The sequence below is a fragment of the Cervus elaphus genome, chromosome 5 (genome assembly GCF_910594005.1).
Source record: "Cervus elaphus chromosome 5, mCerEla1.1, whole genome shotgun sequence".
In the NCBI taxonomy this organism is placed as follows: Eukaryota; Metazoa; Chordata; class Mammalia; order Artiodactyla; family Cervidae; genus Cervus; species Cervus elaphus.
This window is the reverse complement of record NC_057819.1, coordinates 32187923-32208127: the sequence shown is the minus strand read 5'-3', so window position 1 is coordinate 32208127 and position 20205 is coordinate 32187923. Positions and strand designations below refer to the sequence as shown.

Below are 20205 nucleotides of genomic sequence, written 5' to 3'. Positions count from 1 at the left end.
TTTATTCCCTAGTCTAATACTATAATCCCATTCATCCAACACATCTTTCCTGAACGCCTATGGTTTCCTGGTGCTATTCCAGGCTCTAGAGAGAAGGTGGAGACAAGATAGAGATGTTCCTGCCTTCTTCTGGGGGGACAGACATAAGAAGTTAGAAAGTAATAACTGTTTCCATTAAAGCTTAAAAAAAAAAAAAAAAAAAGACCAGCCAGGAAAGGAATCAAAATGTAGGGTCTACTTTTCAGAGGGTAATAAGGAAATAATTCTCTAAGAAAATGGTCCTCAAAAATGAAGGCTGAAAAGGATCAAGCTAGGAGAAAACATCCTGGACAGAAGGACTACAAAATCAAAGCCCTGCATTAGAAAGAGCTGGACGTGCGGCTCCATCCGTCTTTCTGCTACAGTTATTTAATAAGGCGTCAGTCCCAGGGGAAGCCAAATCTTTGCTTTCTTCATGCTTGCTGTGAAGAAAATCACTTATCAGGGCAGAGGGAAATCACTCTGTATTTGAGTTCACCAACTCAATTGAGCTTCCAATACTCTGGTCAATTTGCTCCCCTGCTCTCTGAAACTATTACTTCAAAATGTGTCTTTCCATGAAACTCTCTATCTGCCAACCCTCTCACTCTGAACAAGGGGAATTCAGGTACAGCAGACACAAACTCCCCACTCCAAATCCACCTTCATAAGCCCCTGTTAAAACAGAGAACATTTCTTTTCTTAAAGCTAGTGACTCCACCTTGCTCTTGAATTCCTCCCCTCCAACCCTCTTGGAAAAATTATTCTACCCTTTTCTCTCCTGCACACAGCATTTCATTCCAACCTCTTTGTATCTACCTCATGAGCATTTAGACCACTCCAACATGACAGCTTTCTCCCAAGTCAGAACTGTACAAAGGTGAAAGGCGTTGCAATGGGAGCTGGTTGTCCATCACTGGAACTGTTCAAGAATCAGCTGGATGCTTGATTGATAGGAAAGGAGTAGGGGATTCAAACACAAGACTGGTCACTGAACCAGGTGCATCTGCCAGGTTTCTTCTCACCTTAAGAATTTCTGACTTAAAGACAACAGAAATGGTCTCCTGGGGATCTTTAGTTAACGTTAGTCTTATATAATCAGTAACCAAATTCTTGGATACATCCATGGATTTCTCCTTATGTAGGATATAAACTTAACAGGATACATGCCTGTCATCAAGTTTGAAATGAATGGCCTTGAAACTCAACAAAAATAAATCAAAATACACAGGAGTCTCCTTTTCCAGCTACATCCCAAAATAAAGTCGAACTGCAAGCTGTAAACACCAACCCCCTCAGAGCAAGGTGGAGTTCTCACCATGGTCTGGATCTTCAGACATTCTTAATGGGGGAATGGGGGGTGGGGGAGGCAGCAGAAATACCATCAAGAATCTCTTCACACCTTTTCCCACCCTACCTAAGGTAATAACATGTAAAGCTGAAGTTCCCCTCAGAACATGCCTCCATAAAGTATATAGACAACTCACTTCATTCTTAATTATAAATTGACCTTCTAGGTGCTCTGTTCAGGCTGATACTATACCTGAAGAAAACAGGAGAAACTTCTATGATCTCAACCTGTGTTCTTACTACAGATCTTCAAAGTGTACGATCATCTCAAAGTGTAGAAGGCGAAGGCTCTATCATGATGTTTTAAATAACACAAGCCAAAGCAAGACTTTTACTTACACTGGTCATTGTTCTATTGTAAGGGATACTCTTGAATAAACATTTAAAAAAAAATCAACTTCTAAAAATAGGTATTATGGGGGGAAGTGGGGAATGAAAATGAAATTACTTCTGAAAGATTTAATTACAAGTTAACATACAATGCATCAAAGTAGAAGTTTGAAAAGTTAGAGTCAGATAATTACATTTCTTATTGTAAATTTTTTTTAAAAGTTCATAATCAGCCAAGAATCTGCAAATAACTGCATTTGTGACTTTCACTTACTAGTCCATGAGCTCTCTACAACACTTCTGAATTATAGAAAAGTGGGTACCTAGTGTGTCCTGAAAAGAAAATTAATTTTCTAAGATCTACTAAATTTAAGACTTAAAAAGAAATGTTTTGCCCTGACAGTATTCTGTTTAGTTACTTTTAGTTAAGTTTTTTTTTTTTTTTTTTAAATAGAAACTGAGCACTGTTTGAATACATCAACTATAAGGTTTCCAAGAAAAGTTCTTTTATGGCCATCTCATATCACAATTCCTAAGGAGACAAAAATTACACTTTGTAAGGTAAGTACGTATTATGTTCTTTTGTCCGAAACCATCCAAAATTTCATATTAGTTGTATGTACTGAGAGACTACCAAAAAAAGGACCATTTTTTTTTTTTGCCTATTTTAGTCACTTTTCCTAAATTTGCATTTTCTAAGCAAGTGAACTCTTCCTTGAAAATTAAAATTGTTTTGCTTTGAAAATGTTTTTGAAATTCCATAGTTCTAGTTTCTTTCCTATCCATCAGTATCATAAGAATTCATTTTAAACAAATAACCAAATCTACAGTTAATAAAAATAACACAAGAAAAATAATTCAGTGATCCAATCTTAATAATCTCTTCCTTTTGTCATACCCAAGGCTTTATTAAGAAAAACTTAGTATGGAAGCATAATAATGATGTATCCCCCTACAATTCTAGTCAAGAAGGAAGCATAAACCGAGTATGTCTATAGTCAAATTAGTAAAATATTTACTAATATTTTAGTCAAGGGAAACATTTCCATTGAGACCACTCTATTTAAAATTCTGGTAATAGGTCCTAGTAGAGGCAAATACAATCAGACTGTAATCTGACTTCCTAAAGCAAATGTACAACATACTGTATGTCTGTGTGAAGCATAAACATTAACATTTATGTCCACTTGTGCACATATAATATAAACACATATCTTTACCTTATAGATTCTGTCAATGAAGAATCACAGAACTCCTTAGAATACATGAAAATGAAGCGAATGATACGGAAATGCCTTCCTACCTGGTAGATATCAGAAAGACTGCTGCTTCCAGAGTCACTAGTGATGCTACATCCTGAGTGGCTGGAGGAGACGTGTGTCACCTGTGGGTGGAGACTGTCAGTGAGGTGTAGCTTTGTGAAATCTGCAGGGAGCTGGGGAAGGAGCAGGAGACACCACGTTACAACTGGAATCAAGAACTCTAAGAAGACATTTAAAAATCATATTATACTCCACTTCACACCATTGAGCCAAAAGTACTATGACGTTCCTTCATTTTTTAAGTTCACAATTACTAAACACTGACCCATTTACCAAAAATCACAAAATTAAGTTTAAGGGCATTCAATGAGCCTTAAATCATACTCAATTCAATGCTTAAATAGGTGGGTTTAGTGCTTACGATTAACTTGGTAAGTACTGAATCCAATGGGCTATAATTTTCAAATTATACATCAATGAGCAAATTAGTCTACTACTATTTGTCAGCCAGCACAAATGCAACTTTGTGGCAAGAGACAGCCTAAATAAGAAAACAGATTTGAGGTTCATGTATGCCCCAATGACATTTAAAGGTTAAAAAGATGAGGATCTTAGAACTGAGGGAGTGTATGGTTACACAAGTAACTATGCAGGCACTATGGAGAAAACAGAAAAGAATGTTCTCAGAGAACGCAGAATCAACCCAGAGAATGCAGAATCGAGAAGGTTATGGACAACATTTATCTATCGAGAAGGTTATGGACAACATTTATCTATCTCTACACAAACACATAAAAATCAAGATTCTACTTGTTCATGATTAAACTTCAAATACAAACTGCATCTATTGAACAGATTTACTAAGCATTCCTCAAACGTTTCTACCACTCCCCATATAGCAGAGAAAATGCACTGAAAAAGGAAACATTCACACATTTACCCATTCAACAAATATTTACGGAGCCCTGTTCCTCTTACTATGTGCTAGTCAGTGAATGAAATGCTAAGAAAATGCTCCCTGTAAAATCTTAGACTCCTGTTAAGTTATTATTAATTCTTTTGAATTCAAAACGGGTGCTGTTTATCTATAATATGACACAAACTACTGATCAATAATAAACCTGATATTTCAAAATATATGTTAGCTGACACCATGCACGCTGGTATCTCTCTTTCCTGCTGGCAAATCGATCCTATCTGGCCACTGAATAATAAAGACTAACTGTTAAAATAAAACTCAAGTAAGAGTTTGCCTTGGCAACACTCCCTTCTCTTTTGGGATCCTCTACCCTTCTCTCCTTCCAAAACCAAGATGCTATTTCTTCACAGGGGAGGTGATGTAGGTTCATGGCAAGGATCAACGAGGTTCATACCTGGGGTTCCAAACAGAGGGGTACAGTGTATCTATACCCACCACCATTCAGACCTGACTTAGTAAGCAGATTATGGTATATAATAGTACATAATACATGGATGGACTTGGATGGCGTTACGCTCAGTGAAATAAGTCAGACAGAGAAGGACAAAAGTGGTATAGTATCACCTACATGTGGACTCTAAAAAGCATAACTAACTAGTGAATACAACAAAAAAAGCAGCAGACTCACAGATACAGAGAAGAAACCAGTGGTTACCAGTGGTGGGGCGGAGGGGCAGGGAACCAGAGGAGTGGAAGAGAGGGAGGTACAAACTACTGGGTGTAAGACAGACTCAAGGATGTATTGTACAACATGGGGAATGTAGCCTATATTGTGTAATAACTGCACATGGAAAGTAACCTCTAAATCATATAAAAAGTTGAAAAATTAAAAAAAAAATTCTATCTCTTCAGAAAAAAAACATTTAATAGTCTGCATAGAAATTGTATTTTTTAACATCATGGGAGACAAAATATACAAAGAGATTTAAACATAAATTTATTAAGGGGCATATAAACAGATGCCAAATAAACAGATAAAAAGACATATGCTATAGAAGCTCAGAGAAGTGAGATGTTTATACAAATGTGTGAAATCGTTGCAAAAATGATGTATGTTTCACTATGAATGCTTTTTTACCCGATAATTGAAAATGTGAAATAGATAAAATTTGGAAAATAACAGTTTCCCAGCAAAGAATAGATATGCAAAAATTCCTAAATCGAGAAGTTATTTATTTTATCCATAATGCAGGATATCTGCAAGATAAATCCCCTTCATCACCCTGGCTACACTTCGTTTAATGCAGTCACTCACCACAAAACGCACCTGAAGAAATGTGACTAAGTGGCTCAGTGACTTTAAAAGGCATTACTCAATACATGCAATTACAGAACAATAAACTGATTTTTATTGATTGTCTTTTACAGAGATGACTCAGGTTAACATGTGTCACACAGTGTGACTTTTTAAAAATTAACTTGAATATGTCAAATAAAGATGTATCCATCTAACGAACTTTTTTACTCACTAGACAGTTATTTATTCCAGTCTCATAGGACACGCTTCATTTCAGTGTCCACCAGTTGGTCGTGTCTCCTGACTAAATGCACCATGAGGAGAGCACCAGGGGGCTTGAGCTCTGAAGCTAGCAGCAGAGACACTCTGCAATCTATTCATCTACGTTCACTTACAGCCACAAGAAGCAGAATTATGTGGCTTTGTCAGGCTAAGAACCAAAAAGACCATGTAAAGAGGAAAGAAGAAATACTTCCATGCGTAACTCGATTCTACTTTGTAAAGACTTACTGAGCACCTGCTATGTCAGACCCTCTGTTGGGGACAGGAAATACCAAGGTAAATAAGACACCCCCAATTCCAAAGGTAACTTCTGCTACCCTAAAAGTCATTGCAGTAGGTGTCATACACAAGAGAAAAATAAATCATAGTTTTCTAAACATGGCTTTTCCTCTCCCCACCACCACTTCTGTTCTATGCAGACAATGAAATGATATTAAACTCATTAATGAATATAAATGAATATAAGCTACAGCATTAACTATTTCTTTATAGTACAATAGATGTTATGTTTGAAAAAGTGAAAGCTGCTCAGTTGTGTCCGACTCTTTGTGACCCCATGGAATAGTCCATGGAATTCTCCAGGCCAGGACACTGGAGTGGATAGCCGTTCCCTTCTCCAGGAGATCTTTCCAGCCCAGGTCTCCCGCATTGCAGGTAGATTCTTTACCTGCTGACCCCCCAGGGAAGCCCAAGAATACTGGAGTGGGTAGCCTATCCCTTATCCAGTGGATCTTCCCAACCCAGGAATCGAACCGGGGTCTCCCACATTGCAGGTGGATTCTTTACCAACTAAGCTATCAGGGAAGTCATGTGTGAGAAGGCTTTAAATGTTTTCCCATAGACAGGGATAACAGTCTCATGATTAAATGTTACTGACAGGACACATCAGCCAAGGTTATGGAATGGGAGGAGTGTGGAGACTGTTCCCATAAGGGAAGAGTCTAAAATACACAGATGGGGCCCAGCCACACAACCAACAGACTAGATGCCCGAGTCCAGGCATGGAGAAAATGGGTTTTTCAGAGGAAAACAAACCAGATGGGAACTAGGAGGCAGGGGGCAAACATGGGTACAAACACCCACGTTTCATCCTCAGGGCAAAAGCGTGACACCTGAACCTTGGGAGATAGGAACTCCCTGTTTGAGTAAATCACACCAAAAAAAAAAAAAGGATAACATGCCAAAAATAAAAGATTAATTTATTCCTAGCTTTTCTAGGCTTGATCCAGGGCCTACTTAAATTACTGTCACTATGCTATTCAGTCAAATTTCAGATTAAAATGAGGTTGCGAATTATCTTATGACTTTAGTCACCACTTATCACAGAAATTCTGTTTAAAAAATAAGAAAAGTTTTGAAGCTGGAACTACACACAGTAGTTACCTGAATAAAATTAAATAAAAAGTAAATGGGTTTTACACATTTTGACCTTAATATCAATATATTTAATAGCAATTCATTAAGAACGAAGTTCAAAGGAATCTATTTATATATATTTTTAATATTTGATTATATGAATACATTACCAGTCAAATTTTTCCTGGACCAAGTAATCTATATTCCTAAAAAATGGCACTTGTGAATCACAATTGTAGTGTCAGACAAATGACTGAATCATAGTTTAACCATAAACACTATTAATTACATAAGAAATAGGAATGGTAATATGTATTTAAATCAGATTCTTAAATGCATAAAGTAAGCATAAACTTAATATAAATCATAGTTTTGCAAAATCCATGTATCAATTATTTAAGAACTTGTTGTCTTTTTTTCTGGAGAAACAGGGAGGCTCTAACAATTAGGTTTAAGTAAGAAGTGTTACAGAAGACTTCAGGCTCATATATGAACAGGCGTTTGATAGTCTTTGATTTATTTATTAACGTAATGATCGGCATTTATAAAATCACAAGCTACTGAATGAACTCTGTTTTGAACATAAATGAAATGAGAGAGTAAGAACTGAAATCTCTGACATCACTGAATAAATACTTTGCTGAATTGGTAAAACTACCCAAAGTTGTGCTAACATAGTAGAGACTAGGGTTTTACCCTTCTTCCCCCTCCTTCTTTCCCAGAAATAAATTCTTATGTTCATGTTTTCCATCTCTACAAGAAAGAGTCAGTGTATCCCTGGATACGTAACAGAAACATAATAGAGTTTTACGGGCTGCCGAGAAATCCAATAGTTCAAAACAAAACAAAAAATACACTGTCACCATCAGTTGAAACTTACGTAACTAAAAATGTCCCCAACTAATCCCAGAATCACTTTATTTCAAAAAGTAGTTACAACACAACACACAAGGTTTGGAGCAATTGTCAGAATCTATCCAATCCTCCATGGCAGTTCATCTCGAGTTAACAACACCACCTAATAAGTATTATCCTCACTGACTACAAACTTCTCGTTGTTTAGTCGCTCAGTTGTGTCCAACTCTTTTTCGACCCCATGGACTGTAGCCCACCAGGCTCCTCTATTCATGGGATTATCCAGGCAAGAATACTGGAGTGGGTTACAATCTCCTTCTCCAGAGGATCTTCCCCACCCAGCATCGAACTCACGGCTCCTGCCACATCCCCAGCATTGCAGGTGGATTCTTTACCACTGAGCTATAGGGCAGCTTCATGTAAGCTGTATCCTCAAGAAATTACCCAAATGAATGTTGTCTCCCAGATCATCACTGGAGTTCTGTGAGTGCTGTTCATGCTCACATTTTCAAGCTGTGTGGGGAGGAGATGGTATATCCGTGAACATATTCCCCTTTTTTTTTCCTGGGGAGTTAGTGAAAATACAGTCTCCTATATTTTCCATTCATTCATTCATTTATGGAAAACTTGTGTTGTGAGGATTAAGTGAATGACCGGGTATAAAGCAGAGAGGATGGCCTGGCACTCAGAAACTAGCAGAGTGGTAAGTCAGCCATATACTACCCCATGCAGACTCGGGGAGACACAGGGTCCCCCCCAGCTCCAGATTCCTGTGGCTGGAATCCAGTCCAGATGCCAGCAGGTACTGAGCTGCTCCCAGAAAGGGCCACAGTGGCCAGTCATCACCCAGCTCCAAACACTGCACCTCACCCACAGTAGGACTCAAGCTGTGCTTTCAAATCAAGTCATATTGGGACTTCCCTGGCAATTTAGTGGTTAAGACTCCATGCTTCCACAGCAGGGAGCATGGGTTCGATCCCTGGTTGGGGAACAAAGATACAGCATACTGCACGGTGCAGCCAAAAATAATGATGATAATAATAATAAAATTTAAAAAGCAAGTTATATTTTCTTTGTGTGTGTATGTATATATACAGACACACACACTTACATATAGTTTTTCTTTTACCAAAACTGATCTAACACTGAGTTCTGACACACTCTGATCTATTTCTACACACAGTTTAAATAGGCAGGAATAATATGTGGTAGCTCAGTTTTAAGACCACTTTATACTATGGTCAACTTTTATTTCTATAATTCATAGTACTTAAGAACACCAGAAAAAGTGAGCATTTGGACGCTGAATATTATTCATGAGAAATCACTTTTACCTCTCATATCCCATTAAGACATGCTCTAGACCCAGGACTTATCCTTGAATAATATGTCATCCATTACCAGTATTGCAAAAAACCAAAGAGAAAGACTCCTGCACAGTACACAATTTCTTTTGTTCATAAATTAAGGCAAGAAACAGAGCTTTCCCCAAAGGGCCATGAGAAAATAATGCAATAAATCTAATAATATTTCTCATTAAAATACAGGTAAACATTTTAAAACATTGGTATGACTATGCTTTACAGGAACAGTTCTACAAAAATCTGCTTTTATCTAGTGGAGAAACCTGCCAAAAGATTAGCAATTTGTAAGAACTTAATATTCTCCCAGCTTCCTGTCAGGCTCATAAGACATAAGCCTCATTTTATATAATGAGTTATCTCCTGTTCAACTTCCTCCTAAGTCAAGAAACTATGAGCAAGTTAATGAACCTATGTGCACCTTACTTTCTTCTGTAAAATGAATATATTCAATACCATAGTCCAGTGGCTAAATAAAATAACCTGTAGACCCCAACCTAGGGGCTTCCCAGGTGGCAACGGTGGTAAAGAATCCACCTGCCAATGCAGGAGACGTAGGAGACGTGGGTTCAATCCCTGGGTCAGGAAGATTCCCTGGAGAAGGAAATGGCTACCCACTCCAGTATTCTTGCCTGGAGAATTCCACAGAAAGAGGAGCCTAGTGGGCTACAGCCCACAGGGCCATGAAAGTCAGACGTGACTGAGTGACGAACAGCAGCAGCAGATTCCACCCGCAGCTGCCTCTCTCCCTTTCTAGTCTCTCTGCCATTTCCCACCATCTTAAATCAGATAGTTTTCAAATTCAATGGGGGCGGGGGGGGGAGCTTATTTTTGACACTGTCCTACCTAACATCACCTATACAGTAATTTACTTACTATATTCCCCCAAAGTTTACATGTCACATTTAAAACAAATCACATATCTATATGGAAGAGCTCCCTGTTAGACTACCACACTAAATTTTGCAAAGTAAATAACCTCGTTGTCATGATAATGCTTACAGTCCAATCACTCTTTTGTATAAAAGTTCAAACATTCATAGCTGAGAATTCTCTCGCAGTGACAGCACCTTGGAGAGCTTGTGCTTTTGTGTGAATAAGCCCCTTATGTTTGACCGTAAAAGCCTCCACACCAGTTGTGTGTTTGGCCGGGACACAAGCTGCGTGGTTCTTGCCATCCTACCACATCACCACTCGAGGACACTTAGAACAAACATCTCTTGGTGAGAGGGGAGTGGTGCAAGGGTGGTCATGCCTTATTCCCAAAGTTACTTGCAATCTCCCTACATTAAAACAATGTTTTGGAGCGAGGTATCACAGATAGGACTTAATAATTAAAGTTTATATACATTAAAATTTCACTTTTTTTGTCCAAACATGTACTTCTGTATGTGAGAATTAGCTCCTGAATTGCAGTGGCCACCCAGACCTCTTTCCAGGGCAGAAAGGCCACACTCATGCTTTTAAGGGTTGGTAACACATGAATCATAAACTTCACTGGCTAAAATGGTATGTATTACAATCTAAAACTTAATTCCTACATTCATGAAATAAGCACAATGAACACAAATAGAACAACTAGGATCCCTGTTGAGGAAAATAAATAATTAAAACTAGCAAGCTGATTGGAAGGTTGTTAGTCATATGATTGATATTTCCCAGCAAATACCTTTAAGAAGCCTTTTCTATTGGATGTTGATAGAAATCACTGAACAGAAAACCTGTGTGAACTTCACTTCAAAACAGAGAAGTGGATTCCTTTATTAGGAGGAGAAAGTGTATGATCTAAGTACCATGCTTCCAAAATGTAAGGCTGTGGCCCATTTTCCCCTGGAGTAGCCAACAGTAAGATCACCTATACACCAGTTTCTGTGTGCCAGGCCCTATCCTTACAAGAATCTCACGAACTAGGTATTATGACTATTTTAGATAAAAGAACAATAAGATACAGAAAAATTAAGTCATTTCCATCAAGACTGTAAAGTAAAAAAGATAGCAGAGACAGATTCCTGGATGCCTGGCCCTGCAATGAATACACTTAAGCATTAAACTTTAATGTACTTATTAATTTATTGGTTGACTTGAAAACTCTCATGGATATTGATGAAATGCTCAAATGGCTGCTTATATCAATTTATGAATGTCGTTTCTTATGCAAATTTCAAAATCAAATAGAAAAACAGTAATCTGAAACAATTGCTCACTCTTATTTTCATGAAACAAATTAAAACTTTACATCTTTATCTCCAATACCAACAACATCACGCCACTTTCTGAGCCATCCAATAGAGTTTTCATTCCTTCTAAATTGTTTTTGAGATACACCATTTTTTTGAATATGTATGTGATATACCTTAAAACATAAGTGAGGTTGGTTTTTCATTTGTCCTGCAAGTTCTTTACAATATCATTTACTATTTATAAGCTAATCTTTAAAATGGTATGCAATTTTGAGATCACATATCCAAGAATCAGTATTAAATCTGTGTGAAACAGGAAAATTCTGTAACTCCTCTGTTCCGGTTCCACCGCAGACCCTTACATCACTCCAAGCTGGCACTGTTTGAGGTCATTACTGCTTATGTTCCTTATTGAAGAGTACTTCATTGTTTAAAAAATAAAAGTAAAATGAACTGAGAGAGAACCTCATATGTAAGATAGCAGTCCCCAAATTTTTTGGCACTAGGGACGGGTTTCATGGAAGACAATTTTTTCACAGGTGGGAGAGCAGGGTACAGTTTTGGGATGATTCAAGCACACTACATTTATTGTGCACTTTATTTCTAATATAATGCCACTGCTGATCTGACGGAAGTACTGGTCCACAGCCCGAAGGTTGCCTTTAAGAGACCAAAGCAACTTCTCCTTTGGTAGTTAACTCTGGCAGAACAAAATCTTGCCTAATATACAATAACCCTAACATCTGACAATCAGAGAAAAAGTGTGTGCCTACATACACACACTCACATGCAGAGTCACTTGTAAGCTAGTCAACTAATTTCATCACCTTAAAGAAAGGCACCTGGCATAGTGAGAACAGTTCTACAATAAATCAGAATCACTGAAAGTTTGTCATCTGAAAGACAAGTGCATTTTTTTTTTCAAAATGAAAAGGTTTATGTGGGACCTAAAAGAAACTATATAATCTTTCACAGAAATACTGAAGTAATTGGTTAATTAACCTGTGTATCCTATTGTCTGTTAAGAAACATAGCTTCAGGATGGTTTCAAGTTACAGCCACCCCATTCTCACTTGAAACACACACACAGAGCATATAATCCCTTTTCTGAAAAGCACACCTTTCTCTGAGAGATTAAAAAAAAAAAATTTCTAGATCATTTAGTCTAAGACACTTTCAATAAAATACAGGGTAACTGTCAGCACTGAGTCAGGTAACTGAAAAAGCACTTTCTGGGTAGCATTTCACCTACAGAAATCCAACTCCTTTGTGCATATTCTCCTCATGTTACAAATAATCACCACTATTATTTGGGGTTCATGTATTACATAGTGAGCAATGTGGTGAATATCTAAAGACTGCTTATTCTAATATATAAAAAAAGCCCAGATACGACACTTTATTGTTGGAAGAAACAGAAGCTCAAATAGCTCAAGGGACATGTCCAAAGCTTCCAAGTACAGGGCTCCAAAAAGTACACACTTTTCACTTTGTATCTTGACTCTAGAAATTTGTCATTTGGGGCCAAATTCTAATTCAGTCTTGACAACCATCTTCTTTCTCCCTTATTTAAACAGAAAACATCCAGAAAAAACATTACACTAATATAACCATAGCTTCATTTTCTACTACAAGAACCAACCTAATAGGAGTATTTTTAAACAAAATTTGTGATTATCCATATGATAATACTCATCAATAGCTACTAAAACTTGAGTTCTCGTGTTTTCCAGGACCAAGTGGGATCAATGCTCTGTAAGGAGTGATCCCCGGAGATGAAGCGGAGCCACTGGGGATACCAGAAGACAGGTTCTAGGGCCAATTAGACAACAACCCTGATGAGCTCCCGAGGGAGTGTGGGCAGTTAACCCAGCTGTGAAAATGCTCATGGGAATGTGGAATTAGGGAAATAAGCATTCAAAGTCAAGGAAAAAAAAAGATTCCTACGGGATCCATGGATAATCTTAAGCTGCCTTCTTTTCAAACAAAAATAAATAGTAATAGTTGGATTGGCAAGAAAGCCTCACTCAAAATTAAAGACATTACCCCACAAGTATTCTTCAACTCACAACTGAGTTCATGCCTCTGGAGGATGACTAGGCAGAAGCAATGGATGCTGTGTCCACACCCTACTTATTTATGGTTTCCACAGATCTGCCATGACCTTCTCCTCGCATCATGAGAGGCTCTGTCAGAAGACACCAGAGCTTTGCAGGAAGGCGGGACTCCTGAGCCATCATGTGGAGGGAGGGGCCTGGACTCTGGACCCCGACCCCTGCTTAGAGGGTAACCGCCCACTAAGTGATCCCGAGTACCTGCTTCAGACTCTCTGCAACAGAGAATAAACTTCCATTGTGCTTGAACCCTTGTGTTTGGTTTGGTTTGGTACAATGGCTCACATTATCTGAATTCATACAAACACAAACATGGTGATAACTTTTTTGTGTGATTTATTTATGAAAAATCTTCCATAGTGAAATTCCAAACTCTAAGGAGAAGTAGGTAGGGCTCTAATAACACCCTGACCTCATAGTGTCATGTGTCATTTGGATAAAAATCTACACTGGAGTTCCTTTACTCAGTCACACACATTTACTGAAAACCTACTTTATGCCAGCGTGCCAGGCACTGTTCCTGGCGTTCTAACACAGCAGCAAGTGAGGTAAACTCCCTGCTCGCATGGCTCTCACGAATAGTGTACGGAGACAAATAATAAAAGGCTAGTGAAGAAAACTGTCAAACAGTGCTGAGAACTGCATTCAGCAAGGATTAAGAGAGACTGATATGACAGAAGGGTGACTGGACAGCCAGGAAAGACCAAAGATATGACAATGACAGGAGAAAACTGGTTTTTACATTCTCAGTTACTTCCTCAAGGGGCCGTTCTAATCACACTGCTTTATTAGATATACGTGCCATTTTACTAGATAAATACGTATACATATACACACACACAAAACATACCTTTTATATCTTACACATATACATGTAATACATATATATATCTTATATAAATATACATACACCTATATAGACATACATCTGAGCCACCAGGGAAGCCACACAGATACATACACATACTTTACACATGTAACACATATATTACATTTCATATATTTATAAAGTATATATTTGTGTCTGTGTAAAACGAGAGAAATCTAATATATATCCTTAAGCCAAAGGAACACAATTACTAAACATCTTATGAAAAATTAATGGGCTCTCTGTGCAACTGCAAAACAAAATCAACCAAGTATGATGGTACCTTATGACCCCAAAATAATATAAAATAGATTCGGGTTTGTTCAGCACCCTAGGGCTCAGAGAGCACTAATATCTGGTCAAATTTCAATATGCAAATATTACATGATGGGAATGTAAGGCTTCCAAAATAATTATCTGTCCTCCAAAAGTACCACTTAACAGCTTTAATGGAAAATTAAGTCTAGAAGCCACCTACTTATAGTCAACTGATTTTGAGCACTCAAAAATTCACTGAACAGACTGATTGCTTGGGGGGAAAAAATACTTCTGTTGAAATATAAGCTACATTCTTTGGAAAAATAGGAATTCATGAAACTTAATTTCCCTAGGAAGAAACTTGGATGTATTCAAAACCCTTGATTCCATAAAAACCTTTATTTCCTAGCATTTGTGTGTGGGTGTTGGATGGTGGGGGTGGGGAGGGAAGACCATCGAACAGGTAAGAATGCATCACACAGAGATAAGTACACTGAAATTGAAAATTAATAAAGTAGGATATGGGATGTAAAGGGTGAGAGGCCTTACTACTAAGATGTCATTAGAGTAAAGACCAAAGTGGAGTGAATGCCTGCGCCCTGCAGACACACATGTGAAAACCGGCGCTTCTTCAAGGGCACAAGCCACAGGCATGGCGACCTTGCTGTGTTTAGGAACAGCTAGGAAGTCAGCACCAGCCCCAAGAAGACCAGAGGGAATTAGGGCAGAGAGAGATGCCATGGGACATCATTTGGGGAAGCTGCAGGAATGATGTTGCCTTTCCTCCTGAGTGAGATGGAAAGATTGGAAGGTTCTGAGCACTCACCTTGCAGCATCATGAATTTCAACATTTTCCTTAAGTGGTTAACACAGACATACATTATTGCCACTTGGAGAAACATTCAACAGTAAATTCCACATAACTTAAATACAAAGAAGATGTTTATTACAACTTGTACCAAGAGACCATCAACAAACAAGGGCCTCACAGCTCATCTGACAGGATGATGGCAACGACTCAGCTGTGAAGCTGTATCTATTCTAAGTCACGTTTTCTGGGTACCTTGGCTACGTACCTCCATTTACTGAAAAATCCCACCCTGTTCCTCTTATATCTATGTCACACACACACACACACACACGAGAGGAAACCACCTAGATTTCAAATGATATCTCGGATTCTACTGCTCGTGGTTCATTTCTAGATTTCACTCAAACACAACCACAACTGCGGCTTTTCCAGTGAGGCATATTACAACCTAGCCAGACAATAATCTTTAAACCAAAAAAATAATTAAACGTTATCCCTCTTAAGTTACTCACAAAAAATAGGAGGTATTAATTTTATGTGTCTAGTATTATCAGTTCTTCCCTTTCCTTCAACGATAAAGATACTCATTTTAGCATTTATTCCCAAGGACTTTAGTGATAAGACATTTAATTTAACATCTATCTTCAAGGGCTTTGTGTGTCAACCCTGGCACACTAGATAATGTCATTGCTTTAGCTCTGTCTGGAGGGCACTGGGGGAGAATTAACTGAACATTTAGCAGTGCATTACTCATTGCCTGGGGCCAGCAAAGACACATGCCGCCAAAATCGCACAAAGGCTAACAGATTTTTCCTTTCCTCCATTCTTCCTTTTTCATTTGTTTGTTTGCTTAGAAGGGTGAACCTCAGACAGCGTATCACCGGGCAAATTCCATGAGTGACCAGGAAACAGTTTGGGACACATGTGACCTCACAAGAAGACTCCTTCCTAACACCCTCACTTGGCTCAACGCTCCAGCCTTTCTCAGTTACTGTACCATACTGAGTCGTTCAGTCATGTCTGACTCTCTGCAACCACAGAGGATGTAGCCTTCCAGGCTCCTCTGTCCATGGCGATCCTCCAGGGAAGAATACTGGAGTGGGTTGCCACGGCCTCCTCTAGGGGATCTTGCCAACCCAGGGATCGAACCCAGGTCTCCCACCTGGCCCGTGGATTCTTTACCGTCTGAGCCAAAGATCTATTTACAACATCAATGGAGCAGCTGTCTTAGAAAGCACACTCTTCCTAAACAAACACCAACATCGAGTAGTCTACAAAGCTTCTACTTGCCTGAAACTTCAACTACTTTCTCTGAACCTTTAAGTGTGTATATGTATGCATATTCATTTATTAATTCCAAGTTTAAACTGGGGAAACAGAATTGTATAATCAAGAAGATACACTTAGGGAATATTATTACAAGTTTCATACAATCTCTGTTGTCACTAATGCTTGCATGTGCACGCACACACACGCACACACGGCATAAACAACCTGGAAACATCCTCAGATATGCACAGCTTACCTTCCGCAGCCTAGAAGTTACAAAGCCTCAATTCACCCTCAGCAGAACCAAAACCTTAGACAACTGGCCAAGCGCCCACTGTGCACCAGACCCTCTGATGGGGATTTGCAGAGATTCTCCCATTTCAACTAACGCCATTGTACACCACCTTCCTGCATCAATCTCATGTCCCTTTTATCTCCTCTCCAAGTTGCAACCAAGTAAACGTCTAAAAAAGGACAGAAAAACACGCACTTGATCATGCCAATCCCTGGCTGGTAGTCAGTGAGGGACCCTCTTTACCGCAGGGAGAGGGTCACACCCCTGACCTCCACACCCACCTCTTCTCCTGGTGATCTTTGCACACTCCTCTCAGCCCCTCATTCTGTACCCTAGGCGTGGAAGCTCTTTATGGTTATTTAGTAATAAATATCACGCCGAGTTTCTCTCTCCTCAGCCTCTGTTGTTCCTTTCTCCGAGCAGGACACCCTCAGCCAGGGCAGCCGAATTCCTGAAGCCTTCTCCTGAAGGTGGGTTCTTGTCAGACGCTCCCGTGTCACCCAGAGCTCGACCACCCTTCACAGAAGCCGCTGCTCCACCAGCCCCAGCCTTCCCTGGGCGAGTCCAGAAGGGCTCACACGTGCCTTCCCATCACTCTTGCCTGTGCCTCAAAGAGCCTGAAATGCAGTCACTGCTGAATAAACACATAAATCATTGAACTATTAACCCTAGTCTAGAGCCGAAGACTCTGAAGGCCAAGACAACATGAATCAGGATGCCTCTCCCCGCCCAGTTCAACAATCACTCCTGTGTTTCAGCAATTACAGGTAAGACTGCCAGCAAAAAGTCAGAAGACAAGGAATAGAAGGAGATAGACGAGAGTATGCTAAACCCAGGCTAACAGTAAGCATAGTAAAACAGTGTATTTAGTCTGGATTTCCTGCAAGTCAGGACAAAACTTATGGACTCAAAACTTTCTGAGTTCCTGTCTGTATAAATTCCGACAGAGGAACCCGGCAGATGAAGAGAGTTTGAACTCAAGAATTGTTGAGATTCATCCATCTACTTGATTATTTAACAGGGATTCACTGACTGACTGCGATGAGCCAGGCACAGTTTTAGGAGCTTGTCATTTGGCAATGACTGGCCCTGGTCCCTGGAATTGACACTTCTGGAGGTGGGAGGGCTTCGGGGTGGAAGGTGAAGAAGGGTTAAGTATCATAAACAAATAAAAGAATTACAGATATCATTGGTACTATAAAGAGAACACTAAAGGGCAGGTGATGTGATGGACCGTGATACCTAGGACTGGGGAGACTATTCTAGATGGGGCCCCTGGGGAGGCTGCTCTGAGAAAGCGATATTTGAGACAAGAAGTGAATACACACAAAGGATCCAGTCAGACAGGGAACCAGGGAAGACAGATGGACAGATGACAGATGGAAGGAACACGGAGGGCAGAGGCCCTGAGGTGGGAAGAACTTGGGGATGCTCAGAAAACAACCATGCTCAAGGTGACTGAAGAGCAGAGAGGTGTAAAGAGGTTTGGAGTAGTGGGAACCAGTCCTACTACAAAGGAGGCTTATTTTAAGGGAAATGGGATGTCACTGGGGATTTAAACAGGCAACTGACAGGATCCAGTAAGGTTTTCTACATCATTGTGTCTCGGTGAATGCATAAAGAACATGTGTACACAGATACAATGGAATACCAATGAACTGCTCAGTCATAAAAAGAATGAAACAATGCCATTTAAAGCAACATGGATAGACCATAGATAGATGATCATACTAAGTGAAGTAACTCAGACAAAGAAAGACAAATACCATATGATATCACTTATATATAGAATCTAAAATATGACACAAATGAATTTATATATGAAACAGACTCACAGACAGAGAGAAGAGACCTGTGATTTCCAACTGGGAGGGCGCTGGGGGAGAGATGGATTGGGAGTTTGGGATTAGCAGAGGTGAACTGTTAGATGCAGAATGGATAAACAAGGCCCTACTATATAGGATGCAGAACTACATTCAATATCCTATGATAAACCACAATGGAAAAGAATATGTATATGTATAACTCACTTTGCTGTAAAGCAGAAATGAATCCAAGAGTGTAAATCAACTATAGGTCAATAAAACACATTTTTAAAAAAGATAAATCATTCTGTTAGGGTGGTGGAGAGGGAGAATGGAAATAGGAGGATGGATGTGGGGTCTGCCTTCAGGACCACAGCAAACAAACAAACAATGGACTTTCAAAACCTAACCTAATGCTTACAGGTGCTTCTGAAACCAATTGGTTAACTTTCACAAAAGATAAAATTTCAACTATGTGAACTGCTATTGAGGTGATTACCTATGTGTCACTGATCGCTACACCAATTTTGTAATTAGTTGTGGCCTCCTGTAAGAGATGGGGTGCCTGACCAAGTTTTCCAGGAACAAGGGGTCAGATTATAAAAATACTCAAGTTCCTAACTACAGAGTGGTAATTTATTAAATATCCTAACAAAATGAGTAATTATTTTGACCAAGTTCCTAACCAGCAATTAGCATTGGGAGGTCATAAATTATATCATGAAATTGTACAAACAATACATGGCTGGTTCCAACCGGTTTATGTGACTCAAGAAATCATTTTAATTCCTTGCAGCTCAACTTCCTCACCCATGTGGAGGAGACATAACAAAGTTTGTCCTGCCCACCCCACAAGGCAGTTCTGAGACTGTAGGACCAATGTGAATGAACTCTAGTAATATAAAGCATTATGCAAATGCAACTTTTTGTATAAAAGAACCATTACAAACCTGGAAGGGTTTTCAGGGATTTATTTAGCATAATCTTCTCATTTCAAAGTTGTGGCAACTGATGTCAAGAAAAGGAACTAGCTGTGGCATGCCTGATACTACAATCCAGACCTTACTTTCATATAACAAAATTAATTTGAATTATTTCCAAATTTTCATAATGTAAATTGTAGCATTAATATTTTTAAACAAGTATTCTGAAAAAAATAGTAAAAGAGAAAAGAAACTTTTCTTTGAAAAAAGATTATTTCTATTTATTAATTTATGCAAAGACAGTATCAGCATAGGAAGGAACACACTTTTTAAAATTAATTTTCCATTTTGAAAGGTTTAGGATTTTCTCTCTTCTTTCTACCTTACTCTTTTAAATACTTCAGTCCAACAAAATAGCAGACAAATAAAAAGTTTATTCCTTTAATTTTCTTAAGGTCATATTGAGATAATTAGATTTGACTATAGAGTTTAGGTATCATTTATAGTAATCTGAAGATTTAATCACAGAATAATACATGTAAAATGTTACAGCATGCACACAAAACAAAGTACAGAGAATTTTAAAAAGAACAAATTTCAGGGCGCTTTCAAATTCTGAGGCACAAGAAAGCCCTCTTGGGGATGCTTAAGT

General features: G+C 38.8%; 1 protein-coding gene across 12 annotated transcripts in view; it reads right to left on the bottom strand.

Moving 5' to 3' along the window:
• RAPGEF2 (Rap guanine nucleotide exchange factor 2) overlaps positions 1 to 20205 on the bottom strand; it is a 255991-nt gene that overhangs the window by 53486 nt on the left and 182300 nt on the right. For all 12 annotated transcript variants that reach the window (XM_043902314.1, XM_043902316.1, XM_043902317.1 and 9 more), the window contains one exon: positions 3002 to 3133. In XM_043902314.1, the coding sequence (XP_043758249.1) occupies positions 3002 to 3133 (132 nt within the window). The remainder of the gene's footprint in view (positions 1 to 3001; positions 3134 to 20205) is intronic.